This window comes from Carassius auratus, chromosome 25 (assembly GCF_003368295.1).
Source record: "Carassius auratus strain Wakin chromosome 25, ASM336829v1, whole genome shotgun sequence".
NCBI classification, from domain to species: Eukaryota; Metazoa; Chordata; class Actinopteri; order Cypriniformes; family Cyprinidae; genus Carassius; species Carassius auratus.
The window spans coordinates 2,503,728-2,520,835 of record NC_039267.1 but is presented as its reverse complement, the minus strand read 5'-3'; the positions used below and the strand labels follow the sequence as shown (position 1 = coordinate 2,520,835).

Genomic DNA, 17,108 nt, shown 5'->3' with positions numbered 1-17,108 from the left:
ATCATCCTCCATCACACACGATTCACACGAGTCAGTGTTCAAACTCTCACTGACTCACTGAATCACTGACTCACTGAATCAGCAGCTGAACTCATGCTCTATCTGAATCTGATCAGTTCATCTCCAGTTCATTTGATCCTGATCTCAGCTGAACTAACTGAGGCTTTGCTTTAGTTCAGTAAGATTCATGTACCATATTTTCCGGACTATAAGTCGCACTTTTTTTCATAGTTTGGCTGGTCCTGCGACTTATCGTCAGGTGCGACTTATTTATCAAAATTAATTTGACAGGAACCAAGAGAAATGAACCAAGAGAAAACATTACCGTCTCCAGCCGCCAGAGGGCGCTCTGTGCCGCTCAGTTCTCCTGTAGTCTACACTGAACACATAGAGCGCCCTCTCGCGGCTGGAGACGGTAGCGTTTTCTCCTGGTTCTAAATAAATGCGACTTATAGTCCGAAACGGTACATGTCTGAAGTAGTCTTTTGATGAAATAATCATAACATGAACATGATTAACATTATTTAACCTTGATTTTCAGCAAAGAAATAACTGTCTATCAAAACGATAAAATAAATGATGAAAAAAAATTGTCATGGCAACATTTTTTATTTTTATGTTTTAGCTGAAATACTTTATTTCAGTTAACTTTTTTTTCCCCCCAATTTTTATGGTTTTAGTTTTTTTTGTAAATAATTTGCATACAATTTTTTTTTTATATTTTTTTTTTAATTTTAGTTAGTCATTTGTATTATGTATTATAGTTTATTTATCAAAAAATATATTACAACTTTTTTTGTCAGACAACATATTTTGTTTCGATTAACAAAAATGTTTTTGTTATTATTATTTTAGATGTTTAGAATGTTGAATTATTATTATTTTTTTTTAAATATTTTCTTTAAATTTGAATCATCTGTTTAGTCTTGTTTCTTCTCCTTTTTTGATGTTATTTAATTTGATTTATTTCAGTATTGTTCCAGTTAATGTTCTGTAAGTGATCTCTAATAACCCTGTCACTGAATCACTGACACAGAGGAAGGAATCAGTGTGAAGATGATGAAGAGTGTGTGTGTGTGTGTGTGTGTGTGTGTGTCCTGAGTGTGTTCACACCTGCACAGAGACGTGATGCAACACACTGAAATCATCCTGAATCAGCACACACACACACACACACACACACACACACACACACACACACACACACACACACACACACACACTGAAACTGAACGACAGACAGTGTGTATATATATCTTCATGAATAAAGACCCATCTAAAAAGCTATAATTATAATTATTTGTAGAATTTTAGACTGTTTGAAAAGTAAACTATTTTGTTACATCATTGTACCATTATAATTAAATACTGTTAGATGTATTTAAATCTAATTTATTTTTTATCATTTTTAATTTATTTATATTTTATTACAAAATGCAATTAATTTATTAGAATAGTATTCTAATTAAATATATTTATTTAAATCAAGTTATTTATTTTAATCAAATGTATTTATCTAATTTTCATTTTGTAATTTTAACAAATATATTTAAATCAAATAGTATTTATTTTTTATCAAAATTTATTAATTTATACAAACCAAACTGTTAATTTATTTATAAATTAAATGTTATTATTGTAATACATTTTTATTTATATAATCAAGTTTTTTAAATCAATGTTTTATTTATTTATATAAATCAAATTATATTATATTATATGTTTTTTGTACCTTCTTTAATTTAAAGTCTCGATCATGTCTTTTTGTAATTATATGTTTAATTATAGATTTCTGTTTTGTGTGTGTTTGAGTTTATTTAGTCTTAGTGAGAAACATTGTCTTGGAAACTTAACTAAAGCTGTATTTATAGTGATGTTTTTAGTTGGACTCGCTCTGTGGTTAGTAAAGTCCTGATCAGGAGCAGTGCTCGAGCAGAATAACTCATGTGTGTGTGGGCTGGGTTATTTCCCACAATGCCCTGCAGGTGTGTGAGATCTGCAGATGGAGGTGTTTCCCCTCAGATCAGGTGTGTGTGTGTGTGTGTGTGTGAGAGATCGATCAGCGCTGCAGACGCCCACACACACACACACACACACACACACACACACATCGTGTTATAATAACTAGACACATTCTCAACTGGCGTTTTATTTTTCATTTTAATGTTAGCACTTCTGTTTTGTGCCCTTTGTCATTTTAATAATTTTTTTTGTTGTTGAAATATTTAGATTTAACCATCTAAATAGCTAAATAGCTTATTTTAACAAGGCAACATTTAAATATATATTTTATGTAATTTCAGGTTTATTTTAATCAACAAAAATATTTGTAATAGTCATTTGAGATATTGTATTAAGTATTACATTACTTTATTTCATTTAGTTATCAAGGTAACACTTTTCATTTCAAGTTTCTTAATTTTTCCATGTAATATTTTATTTTATTTAACAAATGTATTTATTTTATTTAGTTTTATTCATCTTTTTTACTTTACCTCTTATTATTTAAAACATAAAATTAAAATTTTATTGTTATATTTCAGGTATTGGACTAGGTAACATTTTTTATTTAAGTTTTTTAGGTTTTTTTTTTCATCTAATAATTTATTTTAGGGTTAGGCTTTAAAAAATAAAATTAAAAAGGTTCACACATTAAATCTGTTTTTTTTTTTTTTTTATAATAATAATCACACATTAAAATGTCACTAAAACATAATCAAGAAGTCACTCCTTTTAACAGCCGATTAGAAACATGAACTAGAAAAGTTATGGTAAAATGAATCAGACACAAGTATATAACAGTAAAACAACACCAGAAAGCAATCCTAATAAACTATTATAAAGTACAGGTCTGTCGTACTCGTCTGATCAGTGTGGCTCATGAATATATTAATTAAGATGAAAGTTCAGTAAATGATTCAGTGTAAGGTCAATCGTCATCATACGGTCGACTCAGAAATGATCTTCTCCTGTCAATCATTCCTGTGATTGACAGCTGTGTTGTTTATGGCGGGAATCTGACACGTTTGTGTTTAGCTCCAGTTTCCACGGCGACACTAACACACGATTCCTCTTCTTGTGGGCCAGACGTCAGACAGGAAGAGGAAGGAGAGACACAGATGAGATCCGACACAAACAGCTCGTTTATTAAAGAAGGAAGAATCAAACCATATCACTCTTCTGAATTAATTAGGTTCACACATGAGCACAACACTGGATCTCATTCATACAAAACATGGCTTTCCCAGAAGCCTTTGTGCTCCTGCATTGAGGAGCGACTCGTTAAAGTCAAGTGTGTGTGTGTGTGTGTGTGTGTGTGTCTCTCGATTATATATATATATATTTTTTATATATATATATATATATATATATATATATATATATATATATATATATATATATTCTTTTATATTTAGTCTTAATATATTATATTTATGGTTTAGTTTTAGTAATTGTATTACTTTAACTATCATTTTTAACTATTATATTATTTCTGTTCTGTTATTTTATCTCTGGGAACAATTTTAATTTTGTTTGCCATCTAATATTTATATTTAAATTTATTTCAACTTTATTTCAATTATTATTATTATTATTTAAATTATTCATAGTATAGTATATTTTATTTTATACATGTATAAAATGTGTATAAACATAAACGTGTATATGTTTATTTGATTTATATTATTATATTATTTATATTTAATTATAAATGATCTATTTAATAATTATAATTAATTATAAACTAATAAATTATCATTTATTTTTCTACCCAACATGCCCTGAATGACCTAAAACATGATTCAGACAGAAACACATTTACAAAAATACTATCCTAACCAGATTTCTGCACAGAATATTATATATATTATATATATATATATATATATATATATATATATATATATATATATATATATATATATATATATATAATTTTATTTTTAAAATTGTAAATAAAATATAGATTATGAAAGAGTGCCCAGTCTCGGTCTTTCTACTTCGCAGAAGTTTAATTCAATGCTGTTTTATGTAATATCTTTGTAATTATCTTCTGAGTGTCTCCACACCACATTTTTGTGAGTGTTCACAATTCTTTTGTCATTCCTGTATTGGATTCTCTCCGTGTGAGGAGATGTAAATGGACTCAGGTCTCTTTTGTCCTCCCTCTTTTATCATGCTCTTCAGCCAGACGCGTCCCATCATGCCCTCTGTCACCCGGTGTCTTATCAGGGCGGCCGCAGAGGGTCTGCTATGAGTCCCGTATCCCTGCATCACTCACAGGTGATAAAGCTATTCTGTTCTGATAGTACTAACATTTGTGGAAATGTCAGAACAGATACAGAAGCGCAGAGATCTGCCGTAACAGCACAGACCATCTGCTTATTAACACACCAGGAGAATCCCACAGAGACCCAGACACAACCAACAGAGGAAGAGACGCGCCGTCAAACAAACATACCCGAGAAAAACACCCGAGAAAAATACCCGAGAAACACAGCCGAGAAACACCCAATTCCATTTTCCATTTTTATTTATTTAAATGGGACAGTTAGGGCTGTGCAAAAAATCGAACGCGATTTTTATGCACATCTCATCAGTAAAGATGCTCCATTAATTAGAAGTATTATCTCCAGCACGTGTGTTCAGATCAGGGTTGCCAGGTTTTCACAACAAATCCTGCCCCGGTGCTTCTCAAAACTAGTCCAAAACTAATCGCGATTCCAGGAGGTTCCCAGATAAAAAAAAAATGCTTATTGGTATTGGGGTTGCTTCAAAACGCGGACATGAAAAACAACCGCAGACTTGGCAACACTGGTTCAGGTGGAGCGGCAGCTACTACACAGAGCCGTAGTCTACCGACAACTAACACAAAATCGCTTTTAAAATCGACAAAGAATCGCCTCCGATTTTAAAATCGATTTTGTGTAGATTGTCAGTGAATTACGGCTCGGTGTAGTAAATGCCAACCAGTGTTGCCAAGTCTGTGGTAATTTTTTCATGTCCGCGGGTGGAAGTGACCCCAATAGAAATAACGTGATATTTAGCCCCTAAAATGCAAAATTTACCAAGGGAACCATGCCATAAAACTTAAATTTTAACCCCGGAAAGCAATTTTTATCAGGGAACCTCCTGGAAACGCGATTGGGCAACTTTTGGACTAGTTTTGAGAAGCAAATGGGAAGGATTTGTTGTGAAAACCTGGCAACCCTGATCTGAACACAAGTGCTGGAGATAATACTTCTACCCGAGAAACACAGCCAAGAAACACGCCCCGAGAAACACGCCCCGAGAAACACAGGCGAGAAACACAGCCTAGAAACACGCCCCGAGAAACACGCCCCGAGAAACACAGCCGAGAAACACGCCCGAGAAACACAGCCGAGAAACACAGCCGAGAAACACTGCCGAGAAACACGCCCCGAGAAACACAGCCGAGAAACACAGCCTAGAAACACGCCCCGAGAAACACGCCCCGAGAAACACAGCCGAGAAACACGCCCGAGAAACACAGCCAAGAAACACGCCCGAGAAACACAGCCGAGAAAAACCCAAGAAACACAGCCGAGAAACACAGCCGAGAAAAACCCGAGAAACACAGCCGAGAAACACTCCCGAGAAACACAGCTGAGAAACACGCCCAAGAAACACGCCCAAGAAACACAGCCGAGAAAAACCCAAGAAACACAGCCGAGAAACACGCCCGAGAAACACAGCCGAGAAAAACCCGAGAAACACAGCCGAGAAACACGCCCAAGAAACACGCCCAAGAAACACAGCCGAGAAACACGCCCTGAGAAACACAGCCGAGAAACACGCCCTGAGAAACACAGCCGAGAAACACAGCCGAGAAACACAGCCGAGAAAAACCAAAGAAACACGCCCGAGAAACACAGCCGAGAAACACAGCTGAGAAACACGCCCGAGAAACACAGCCGAGAAACACGCCCGAGAAACACTGCCGAGAAGCACAGCCGAGAAACACAGCCGAGAAGCACAGCCGAGAAACACAGCCGAGAAACACAGCCGAGAAAAACCAAAGAAACACGCCCGAGAAACACAGCCGAGAAACACAGCTGAGAAACACGCCCGAGAAACACAGCCGAGAAACACGCCCGAGAAACACAGCCGAGAAACACGCCCGAGAAACACAGCCGAGAAACACGCCCGAGAAACACAGCCGAGAAACACAGCCGAGAAACACGCCCGAGAAACACAGCCGAGAAACACGCCCGAGAAACACAGCCGAGAAACACGCCCGAGAAACACAGCCGAGAAACACAGCCGAGAAACACGCCCTGAGAAACACACCCGAGAAACACAGCCGAGAAACATAGCCGAGAAACACGCCCTGAGAAACACACCCGAGAAACACAGCCGAGAAACACAGCCGAGAAAAACCCAAGAAACACGCCCGAGAAACACGCCCGAGAAAGACAGCCGAGAAACACAGCCGAGAAACACAGCCGAGAAACACAGCCGAGAAACACGCCCGAGAAACACGCCCCGAGAAACACAGCCGAGAAACACGCCCCGAGAAACACAGCCGAGAAACACGCCCCGAGAAACACAGCCGAGAAACACAGCCAAGAAACACGCCCGAGAAACACGCCCCGAGAAGCACAGCCGAGAAACACGCCCCGAGAAACACAGCCGAGAAACACAGCCGAGAAACACAGCCGAGAAACACGCCCCGAGAAACACAGCCGAGAAACACAGCCGAGAAACACAGCCGAGAAACACGCCCGAGAAACACGCCCGAGAAAGACAGCCGAGAAAGACAGCCGAGAAACACAGCCGAGAAACACCGCCGAGAAACACAGCCGAGAAACACGCCCCGAGAAACACAGCCGAGAAACACAGCCGAGAAACACTGCCGAGAAACACAGCCGAGAAACACAGCCGAGAAACACGCCCCGAGAAACACAGCCGAGAAACACAGCCGAGAAACACACCCGAGAAACACAGCCGAGAAACACAGCCGAGAAACACAGCCGAGAAACACGCCCGAGAAACACGCCCGAGAAAGACAGCCGAGAAACACAGCCGAGAAACACCGCCGAGAAACACAGCCGAGAAACACGCCCGAGAAACACGCCCGAGAAAGACAGCCGAGAAACACAGCCGAGAAACACCGCCGAGAAACACAGCCGAGAAACACGCCCGAGAAACACCGCCGAGAAACACAGCCGAGAAACACAGCCGAGAAACACGCCCGAGAAACACAGCCGAGAAACACAGCCGAGAAACACAGCCGAGAAAGACAGCCGAGAAACACAGCCGAGAAACACAGCCGAGAAACACGCCCGAGAAACACGCCCGAGAAAGACAGCCGAGAAAACACAGCCGAGAAACACAGCCGAGAAACACAGCCGAGAAACACAGCCGAGAAACACGCCCGAGAAAGACAGCCGAGAAACACAGCCGAGAAACACCGCCGAGAAACACAGCCGAGAAACACAGCCGAGAAACACGCCCGAGAAACACAGCCGAGAAAGACAGCCGAGAAACACAGCCGAGAAACACAGCCGAGAAACACCGCCGAGAAACACAGCCGAGAAACACAGCCGAGAAACACAGCCGAGAAACACAGCCGAGAAACACCGCCGAGAAACACAGCCGAGAAACACGCCCCGAGAAACACAGCCGAGAAACACAGCCGAGAAACACCCGAGAAACACCCGAGAAACACAGCCGAGAAACACCCGAGAAACACAGCCGAGAAACACAGCCGAGAAACACAGCCGAGAAACACGCCCGAGAAAGACAGCCGAGAAACACAGCCGAGAAACACGCCCGAGAAAGACAGCCGAGAAACACAGCCGAGAAACACCGCGAGAAACACAGCCGAGAAACACGCCCGAGAAACACGCCCTGAGAAACACGCCCGAGAAACACGCCCGAGAAAGACAGCCGAGAAACACAGCCGAGAAACACAGCCGAGAAACACACCCGAGAAACACGCCCGAGAAACACAGCCGAGAAACACAGCCGAGAAACACAGCCGAGAAACACAGCCGAGAAACACCCGAGAAACATCAGAAAAACACACCTGAGAAAAATGACTGAGAAATGCCTGATTAACTACTGTATATAATATTTTTTTCCTCTTCACTTTTTTTTTCTTTTAAATAAAACTCAATGAAAGTTAGCAATGTTGCCTTGGAACCTAACTAAAATAAAACACATTAACATTATATTCAATTTCATTTTGATTTCAGTTAAAATGCATTTTATTTAAATTAAATGTTTTAACAGTTTTAGTTGTTGTAGTACTTTAGCTTAAACTAAATGAAAATCGAAGTGTTGAAAAAGAATACTTTTTCAAATGATTGTATTTCATGTTATATTTTATTTTATTTCAGTTATAATTTATTTTATTTCAATAAAAAAAAATTATATTAAGTATGTTTTACTTTAGTATTCCAGTAAAAAAAATATATATATAGAAAGTATATATATATTTTTTATTCAGGTTATGCTTATTTTATTTTAATTTACATAATTAACATTTTAGTTTTACCAGATCAATGCTCTGAAAGCATTTAGAGATTAAACAGAACAAACACTTTCTCACAATCATCCACTGCTCCAGTTCCTCGTCTCTATGATGAAGTCAATTAACAAGTCCTCCGTCTGTCTGGGACAGAGCGGATCAGACGACTGCCAGCAACAGACGCCGTGTGTGTGTGTGTGTGTGTGTGTGTGTTTCCAAACACAACACAAGAGAAGAGCTCAAGCTGTTCACACACAAACACACTGAAACCAAACATTTGATCACGTCACTTGATGTCTTCTGCATTTAGGGTTGGTTTGGAGAGACCACGTGTTCAGTGAGGCTCTGGGTTTGATTTAACAACACTGCAGAGAAATCAGCAGCACTGACTGAAGAATAACAGCGCTCATGACCAACCAAACACACAGAGCATCATCATTATGACTTCAAATCCTGATCGGATCAGCATCCGGAATCAGTGTAAGTCACTTGTACTCTGTGATTTCACACATTTACATGATTTTAGATTATTATGATGGACCTATATTTTGGCCATACCAACACATGATCTCACTCGTGGTCATTTTGAGCTGTTGACCATGTCTGTTTAGGTGACAGAAGTGTTAGATAAATGATACGTACCATACACACATGGACAGAGTCTACTAACAGTCCTGTTGGATGCATAACATTTGTTTCAATATTTTATCAATTGACTAAATATGTTGGGAAAACTAAACAGTTTAAATCTGGTTTAGGGTCAGTAATAAATAAATAAATATCATAAATCTGGTATTCTGGTAGGTATTGAAGAGTGAATTTTAAATTTTACAGTTTCTCATGTTTTCTCCTTTATTTTCCAAACACTGACAAATCCCAGTCTCCCTTTTCTGCATAATGCAATATATCCTCTCAACCAATCACAGCGCACCATTCCACACACTCTAGACAGTAATGCGTCGCTCTGAAGACACCCCACATCCCAGTTTTCCTCATCTACCAGAGCTGAATGATGAATCCCATGTGATTGTCATCCTCATCTCGTCAGTGAAGCTGGTTCTGGGGTTAATATTACAGTAAATCTCCATCGTGTGCTTTCAGATGGAGCGACATTTCATACACAGCTGTAGATCAGTGACAAGCTGCGTTATATCATGTTCATTAGATGAATCAGATTCGATTATGAACGTGATATAGCGTAGCTTGACAGTGTTAGTGTGTTTATTAATGCAGCACACAGCACTTATCAACTAAATGACTGTAACACGGCAGAGATGAATGCACTGCTGGAAGCTGAATGGAAGGCAAATGTCATTTTGGAGTTTCTGGGGTTTATTATTGTTGTTCATGAAGAAATGTGATGTTATTGCTGTAATTAATTTATAGCATTAACCAGATGACCCGTTGAACTGATGAATGTGTTTTAGTCCCGTGCCTGGATATAAGAGGAGTATTGATTCAGAGGATCAACTTACTATGTTGTGTCTTTTCATCAGTTTCAATATGAAATATAACTTTTATATTTTGGGAAAAATAATATATAATTTTATAATGGATCTTAAAAAATCAAAACCTGGATTAGAATTGTTTAATGTGATGCTATGTGAAAGATTGAAACAGAAAAGAGTGGTTTTCATCTGGCCTCTCTCTGGTACAGAGAACACTTTTTATTCTCAAATTATTGTGTTTTGGAACCAAACTTGTCATATATTCATATTTAAAAGTCTTTGCTGCTCACCAAGTACAGTAAAACATTTTAATAAAATATTATTCTAATGTAAATCATCTGTGTTCTGTGTGAATCTGTGTTAAAGTGTAATGTATTTCTGTATTTTCAGCATCATTCCTCCAGTCTTCAGTGTCACATGATCTTCAGAAATCAGAATAATATGATGATTTACTGCTCAAGAAACATGAAGATTATTATCAACGTTGAACACCGTTGTGCTGCAACAGGATTCACAGATGAACAGAAAGTGTAGTGTGTGTGTGTGTGTGTGTGAGAGTGTGTGTGTGTGTTTGTGTGTGTGTGTGTGTGTGTGTGTGTGTGTGTGTCTGTGTGTGTGTTCACAGATGATAAGAGCCCTCTCGAGAGTCTTTCTCAGGTCTGATATGAGTGTGTAAAGGTCAAAGCGTCTGAAGTGTCACGTGCTGAAGGTCAGTCTACAGATGGGGAATGAATGAAAGACGTCTGTAACAGAACCAGCAGCTCATCACGGAGTACATCCATCAGATTCACCTGAAGATCAGTCTGAATCTGACAGATGACAGCTGTCAATCAATCACATCTGAGATCTGGATCCTGACTGAGCTCACACTTTCTCCAGATGATTATACACAGTGCATTACAGACACTTTTTCATACGACACATTTTGGACATTTTTAAATATCTAATTAAATTTGCAGTAATCTGAAATTCATTAAAAAAAAAATCATGAAATTCCAGAAAATAAATGTGAACATTGGATAACGCCTGGCTCCACACTTTCCTTCATTCTGACGACATATTAGAGTTCAAGGTTTTTACTGAGGCGATATTGGATTTCTCTTATTACTCCATAAATCAGAAAATACCGTCAGCAGCCAGAATAAAAATTAAGAATAAAATGTTATAAACCAGTGTGAATGAAATATGAACAAACCCTTCAGTAAAAACCTTCAGAATACAGAGAGGAATAAACTGTGAGTTCTGGTGTGTGTAAGTGTTGCTGAAGAGGAGGAAAACTTTCAAAGAGATGGACTGGAGCTCAAATCTACAGACAGAAACACAGTCTCATAAAATAAACTCTTCACTGTATATATATTCATTCCACATGTCATGGATGCACAATAGAGCAACCATCTCCAAACGGAGCGGTGCATGTAAAAACACTGGTTTATCTGGAGTGTCTCACCTGGAGATCATGAAGTTACTGCAGTCAAACAACAGTTTGAGTCTCATTCACTTCTCATTTTACATGATCTACTAATCTAGAATGAATCAGAGTATTTGCAGGATTGATTCAGAAGCTGAATCTCTGTGAACCGCAGATTGATGTCTGTTTGTGATGCATCATCTCAGCCAGCACACACACACACACACACACAAACACACACACACACACACACACACACACACGCACGCATTATTAATAGATGTGTGATGATGTAACTCTGCCATGGTTCTTCAGTCTCAGGGATCTGTTCATATTCCTGCCCGAGTCAGCAGCTAGAGACTGATTCCCTCTCATCACTGATCCACACGAGAGTCACAGCTGCTTACAGCACAGCGAATACAGCTTTATTTCTTCACAAATTCTGTTTCTCAGTTTCATTCTTCTGGACTATATTTTAACGCTTTAACTAAATCGCAATAATCAAAAGGATGTGTAATCAATTTAATTCTCAAAACTTTTACAATCATTTGTTTATTTTTTATTATAACAATAACAATGTTTTATGAATTGTGTTCTATTTTCATAAATTCTATTTGGTTTGTTTTAATTAACATCATTACAACTTAATATTTAGCATTTTAATATTTATTGCAATTTGATTCCCTGTACTGCATTATGATTTACTCCAAAATGTCCAAAATCTCAAGACATTTCACATTATATTTTAAATATGATTTTTATGACTGGAATTATGACATTCAAATTTTAACAACAATCCTGTTTTTCAGAAATTCTATGTTGTCTATTTTAAATTTGTCTGGATTCTGTGTTTTATGATATAATAATTGTTAGCAAAAAACAAAGCACTAATCAAATTAATTCACTAAACTAACAATTTAATTAATCTTTGAAAATGTAATTAAATGTAAATTGTTTCTTTAATTTATTGGCGAAAAAATTCAATTAAAACACTTAAATTTAATGGAGGAAAAAGTGTGCGATATTCCTTAAATAATGTTTTTATAAACTAAATTATTATTTATTTATTCTTTTATTTTTTAGTTTCTTTGTGTATTTGATGATAGTTTTCTCAGATTAAATGCTTAAGTAACTTAACCCCCAGGAAACCCAAGATGCAGATGACTTTGCATCTTCAGTAGGACACAAACTGAGATATTTAACTCAAGCCGTTGTAGTCTGTTAGTCATATAATCACAGCTAAAATAAAATAAAACTAAAAAAAAACATAAACAAACATAACCAAGTGAAACCCTGTGGCTCATGACAATACATCGATGTGTTAAGAAACAAAACAAAACAATAAAGTTTAGAAACTGAACAGTATTTATAGAATTTGTATAATTAATATATATATATATATGCAAAATAAGACAAATAGAAAAGAGATACAAATTAAAGTAATTTGTTGGGTAAAGTAGATTTACTTAACATGTGTACGTTTATTTAACATCTTTTGTTGGTTAACATTAATTAGATATGTGAACGCCTCAATCCAGTGACAGGGACACACATTTGGAGGGACAGGATGTGTTTTGGATGTGCGGTGTCCTTAAATAACATTATAGTCTCATCCCTTCACGGCATACATTACATTTCCTCATAGTTTTATCATCCTATATTAGTTTTAGCTTGTCAACGTCTGGTCTTCATCACAGAAAAAAAAATGTTCGTTCACAATTATTTTCATCCTCGTTGATTAAATTAATACTGTACTGTAGAAACAAAGTCACCCTGGGGGTAAGCAATCTTTGGGTGAACATCCAAAATTCGGCAAATTCCACTTTGTTTTTCCATTTTTCTGACTGGATTCTGTATTTTCTGCATCACATAGCTAGATGCTCATGGAGAACCAGGATATTAAAACACAATCCCACATGAATAAAACTGAGAATGAGGAATTAAACACATCCTTATTCGCTCTTTTTAACAGTACAGCTCTCCATCTCTCACAACAACGTCTGTTTCCAAACAGGTTTCCCAACTCTCCCTCACTAAACCAAGGAAAGAGACTCAGAGAAACAATCAGGAGCTTCTCTCTCTCTCTGTGTGTGTTTCTGCAGGTAATCTCACGGCTGTGGACACCAGATCAATCAAGCGGCTCATTTTTCTGGGCTTTTGTTCCTGGTTCCAGCTGTGAGGTTTGAGGACCATCAGTCAGCGAGAGGCGGCCGGACAGAGAGATGGATTGGGACATTTGTAGCGTACAGTTTGGTGAGGAGGGGGTCACGGGGGCCCCGGGGCCTCGGGCCGTTCCTCTCACACACACACACACACACACACACACACACTCGTCCCAGCAGTGATGAAACTCGTTTATCAAACACACCTGTCCAGTTCACACGTTCAGAAACACACTGATTTTATGAAGTCACTGTGTAGATATCATGTCTAAATGTATGAATGAACATGTTAACTATATCTGCATTAACCACATATCAAATCTAAAGAAACAGACGAGTCACTGAACGGGACACAGACATTCCTCTGTTTCCTGAGAGACACTAGGAAGATATTTCAGAACAGCACGCATGATAACAGCATCCCCACACAATAAAGACATCCCTACAGGATTCCTGGAGCTTCACTGATGGAGAATATCTGAACCATGAATATGTGAAAGATCAGTCTGTAGGTGGCGCTCTTCATCTCTGTCTCTGGAGACCAGCACAGCATCACAGGGCTTATAGCCCATCAGTACACACACAAACACCAGCGCGCGTGGAAATGTCACGTCTGTGCAGCGATGTGTTCCACACACATCTGTAGAAGGACTAATTATCCCGGAGAACGACACACACCGCTGGGTTTGACTCTCACTCTCACCAGCAGCGCTTTAACACAACTACACTCATCAGTGTCTATACATTCTTTCCTTATTTTGGATTCTCTTGCATATCTTACACATTTATGCTTATTTATTTAAATGCATTTAGTGGTTAAATAGTAGAACAAAACTCATACTAAAGGAACAACGGTTGTAGTACTATGGTTCATTGGTGGTTTTACTGTGGTACATCGATATATTCAATGCCAGTGGTGCTAAAGAATTACCATATAAATATAGATATAAAAATATGGTGAAACTACCATGGTACATGTCCAATAACTGTGCTATTAGGCCTATGTCAGAACAGGCATCAGGATCAAAAATAAATGGTATTATGATAAAAAAAAACATTGTAAAACCATGGTACATGTCAAAATAATGTAAAAAAAAAAAAACATGAGATTATCATGAAAACCAACTGTAAAACATTGAAAAACTGTGGTATTATGTATAAAACATAGTATTAGTATAAGCAACATTGTAAAACCATGGTATTTGTCCAAAAGCTATGATATCATGTGAACTAAAGACAGGTTTTGTGATGAGAAAACACTGTAAAACAATGGTGTGTTTTGTACATATAGAAGATTGTGACACCTTGTTTCAGACTATTTGTAAGGTAGCATTACTATTGCAAGGCAATCCCAGAATGCATTGCAATGTGGTTTATGACATAAAGGAGGTCAATATAATACCTGGCGTCTCTATCCGTTAGCATTCTCATTCATCTCAATAGCAGCTCCATGATTACATCATCAAGTCTCAGAGTAACAGCAGCACAAGACCTGGACAGAGCTCCAGAACGCCTGAATCAGATCCTGCACACGGCTCAGAGTGAAGACTGACACACACACGGACACACTCTCAGCCGCGGGTGTGTGTGAACATACTCACGAACACCTCGTTTACACCATCTCACGCTCTCAAACACCAAACACTCACTCACGCACCGAGAGCTTGTGTTACTGAACACACAGCTCCGAAGAGAAGATTCACAACATCAAACACCAGATCTGAGGATCTCATCTCATCAGGACACACCACAGAGGAAAAACCCATGAGATGTGGAAAAACAGCCCAAAATAAAGAATCAACTCCAGAAACCACAAGAAATATTGGCAAACACGCTGAGATTAATGTTCTCTGAGACGGCACATGATTGGCTGATCCTCAAATCATGGGCTGTTTCTGTTTTATTAACGGCCTAATTCTGTTAATGTAGTGGTTTCGGTGATGCTTGAATGCAGAAGCTCATCAGACCCACGTGATCTTCATCGCTCTGATTAAAACGATCCATGCGGAGGAGATTCCTCAAAACTCCTCGTTACAGAACAACGGCAGCAATTAACCAAATGAATGTCCCGTCATACACACGGTTTTATTAGGAGCCGGAATCATTTTCCACGAGCGCTAATGAGACCACAGTGAACATGAGTGTGTGTGTGTGTGTGTGTGATACAGGGGCTATTAAAGCTCTTCAGCACATATGAAGAGTTAATGAAACCTGCAGCAGAGAATCAATCAGCTGCTCCAACAGAAGACCACCGCTGGATCATCTTCAGCTCGCTGGGAGTCTGGGGATGCTGTGGTTATACACTCACTGTCTGCTGCTATAGAATCAGTAAACGCTCCACAAACACATCAGATCTCCCAAAATAATCAACTGATCCGTGTTTGTGTGTGTGCTCACACTTACGCTTATTTACTCTATTTACTAGTACTACACAACTAGTTTCACAAGAACTACTGTGGTGGTACCATGGTCCATTGGTGGTTTTACTGTGGTATTTTGATATATTCAATGCCAATGGTGCTAAACAATTCTCATATACTGTACACATCCCAAAGAATACTGTGAAACTACCATGGTACATGCCTGAAAACTATGGTATTGTGTCAAAAAGATACATGGTTTTACTGTACAGCACTTATCCAAAACACCAAGACATTATGCACCTTTATACTGTGAAACATCCAGAGTGCCATGTCCCAAAGAGGTAAAACCATGGTACATGTCCAAAAACTACAGTATTTTGTGGAAAAATGCATTAGACTACCATTAAAAACCGCTGTAAAACAATGGTAAAAAATATGGTATTATGTGAAAAATAAATAAGTCTACCATTAAAAACCATTTTAAAACAATGGTACATGTCCGAAAAATATGGTATTATTTGGGATGAGAAAACAACACAAAATACCATGATTAAAGATACACGGTATTACCACAAAACAAAAAACATTGTAAAACCTTGGAAAATATCTAAAATCTCTGACGTAAAATATTACTATAAAAAGTACTATACATGATATTACTCTGGAAACCATTGTCAAATCATGATGCACATACAAAAAAACAAAAAACAAAAAAACTATGGTATTAAGTGAAAAAAATCATGGTATCACCATGAATACGCATTTTAAACCATGTAAGCTACATGTCCAAAAATACATAATAGAACCATGTAAAACTATGGTATTATGTGAAAAACACAGCAAGCATCAGTACCTACAATAGAGAGTATTGTCCTAAAAAAGCCATTGTAAACCACGCTGCATGTCCAAAACCAGTGCTACTGCCCTGGTACAGATAACTAAGTATGACAGCATGCCTAAAAGCAGACAGAACCCTGACAGATCAGCAGCAGCACGAGCGTGTCTCACCTGTGAGATCTCGTACAGTAGTTTGTAATGCTCCTCTCTCTTCTGTAAACTACACAGATTGCAGCCCATCCTCGTGCTCAGGGACACAGCAGCCGTCTCGCGCTCCCTCCAGAACGGCTCGCGCGCACACAGCGCCTCTCATCCGCGTGTCAGCGCACAGACCTGCATGCACAACCACAGCCTGTGGCACCCGACCCGACAGTGTTTCAGATCCACTGGCTC

The 17,108-nt window shown here is 38.3% G+C and overlaps 1 protein-coding gene across 1 annotated transcript in view; it reads right to left on the bottom strand.

Annotated features, from left to right (window-relative positions):
- LOC113042984 (PDZ domain-containing RING finger protein 4-like) overlaps nucleotides 1–17,108 on the bottom strand; it is a 46,360-nt gene extending 29,252 nt beyond the window's left edge. The window contains exon 1 of the mRNA XM_026202038.1: nucleotides 16,887–17,108. Coding sequence (XP_026057823.1) covers nucleotides 16,887–16,955 — 69 coding nt within the window. The 5' untranslated portion in view covers nucleotides 16,956–17,108. The remainder of the gene's footprint in view (nucleotides 1–16,886) is intronic.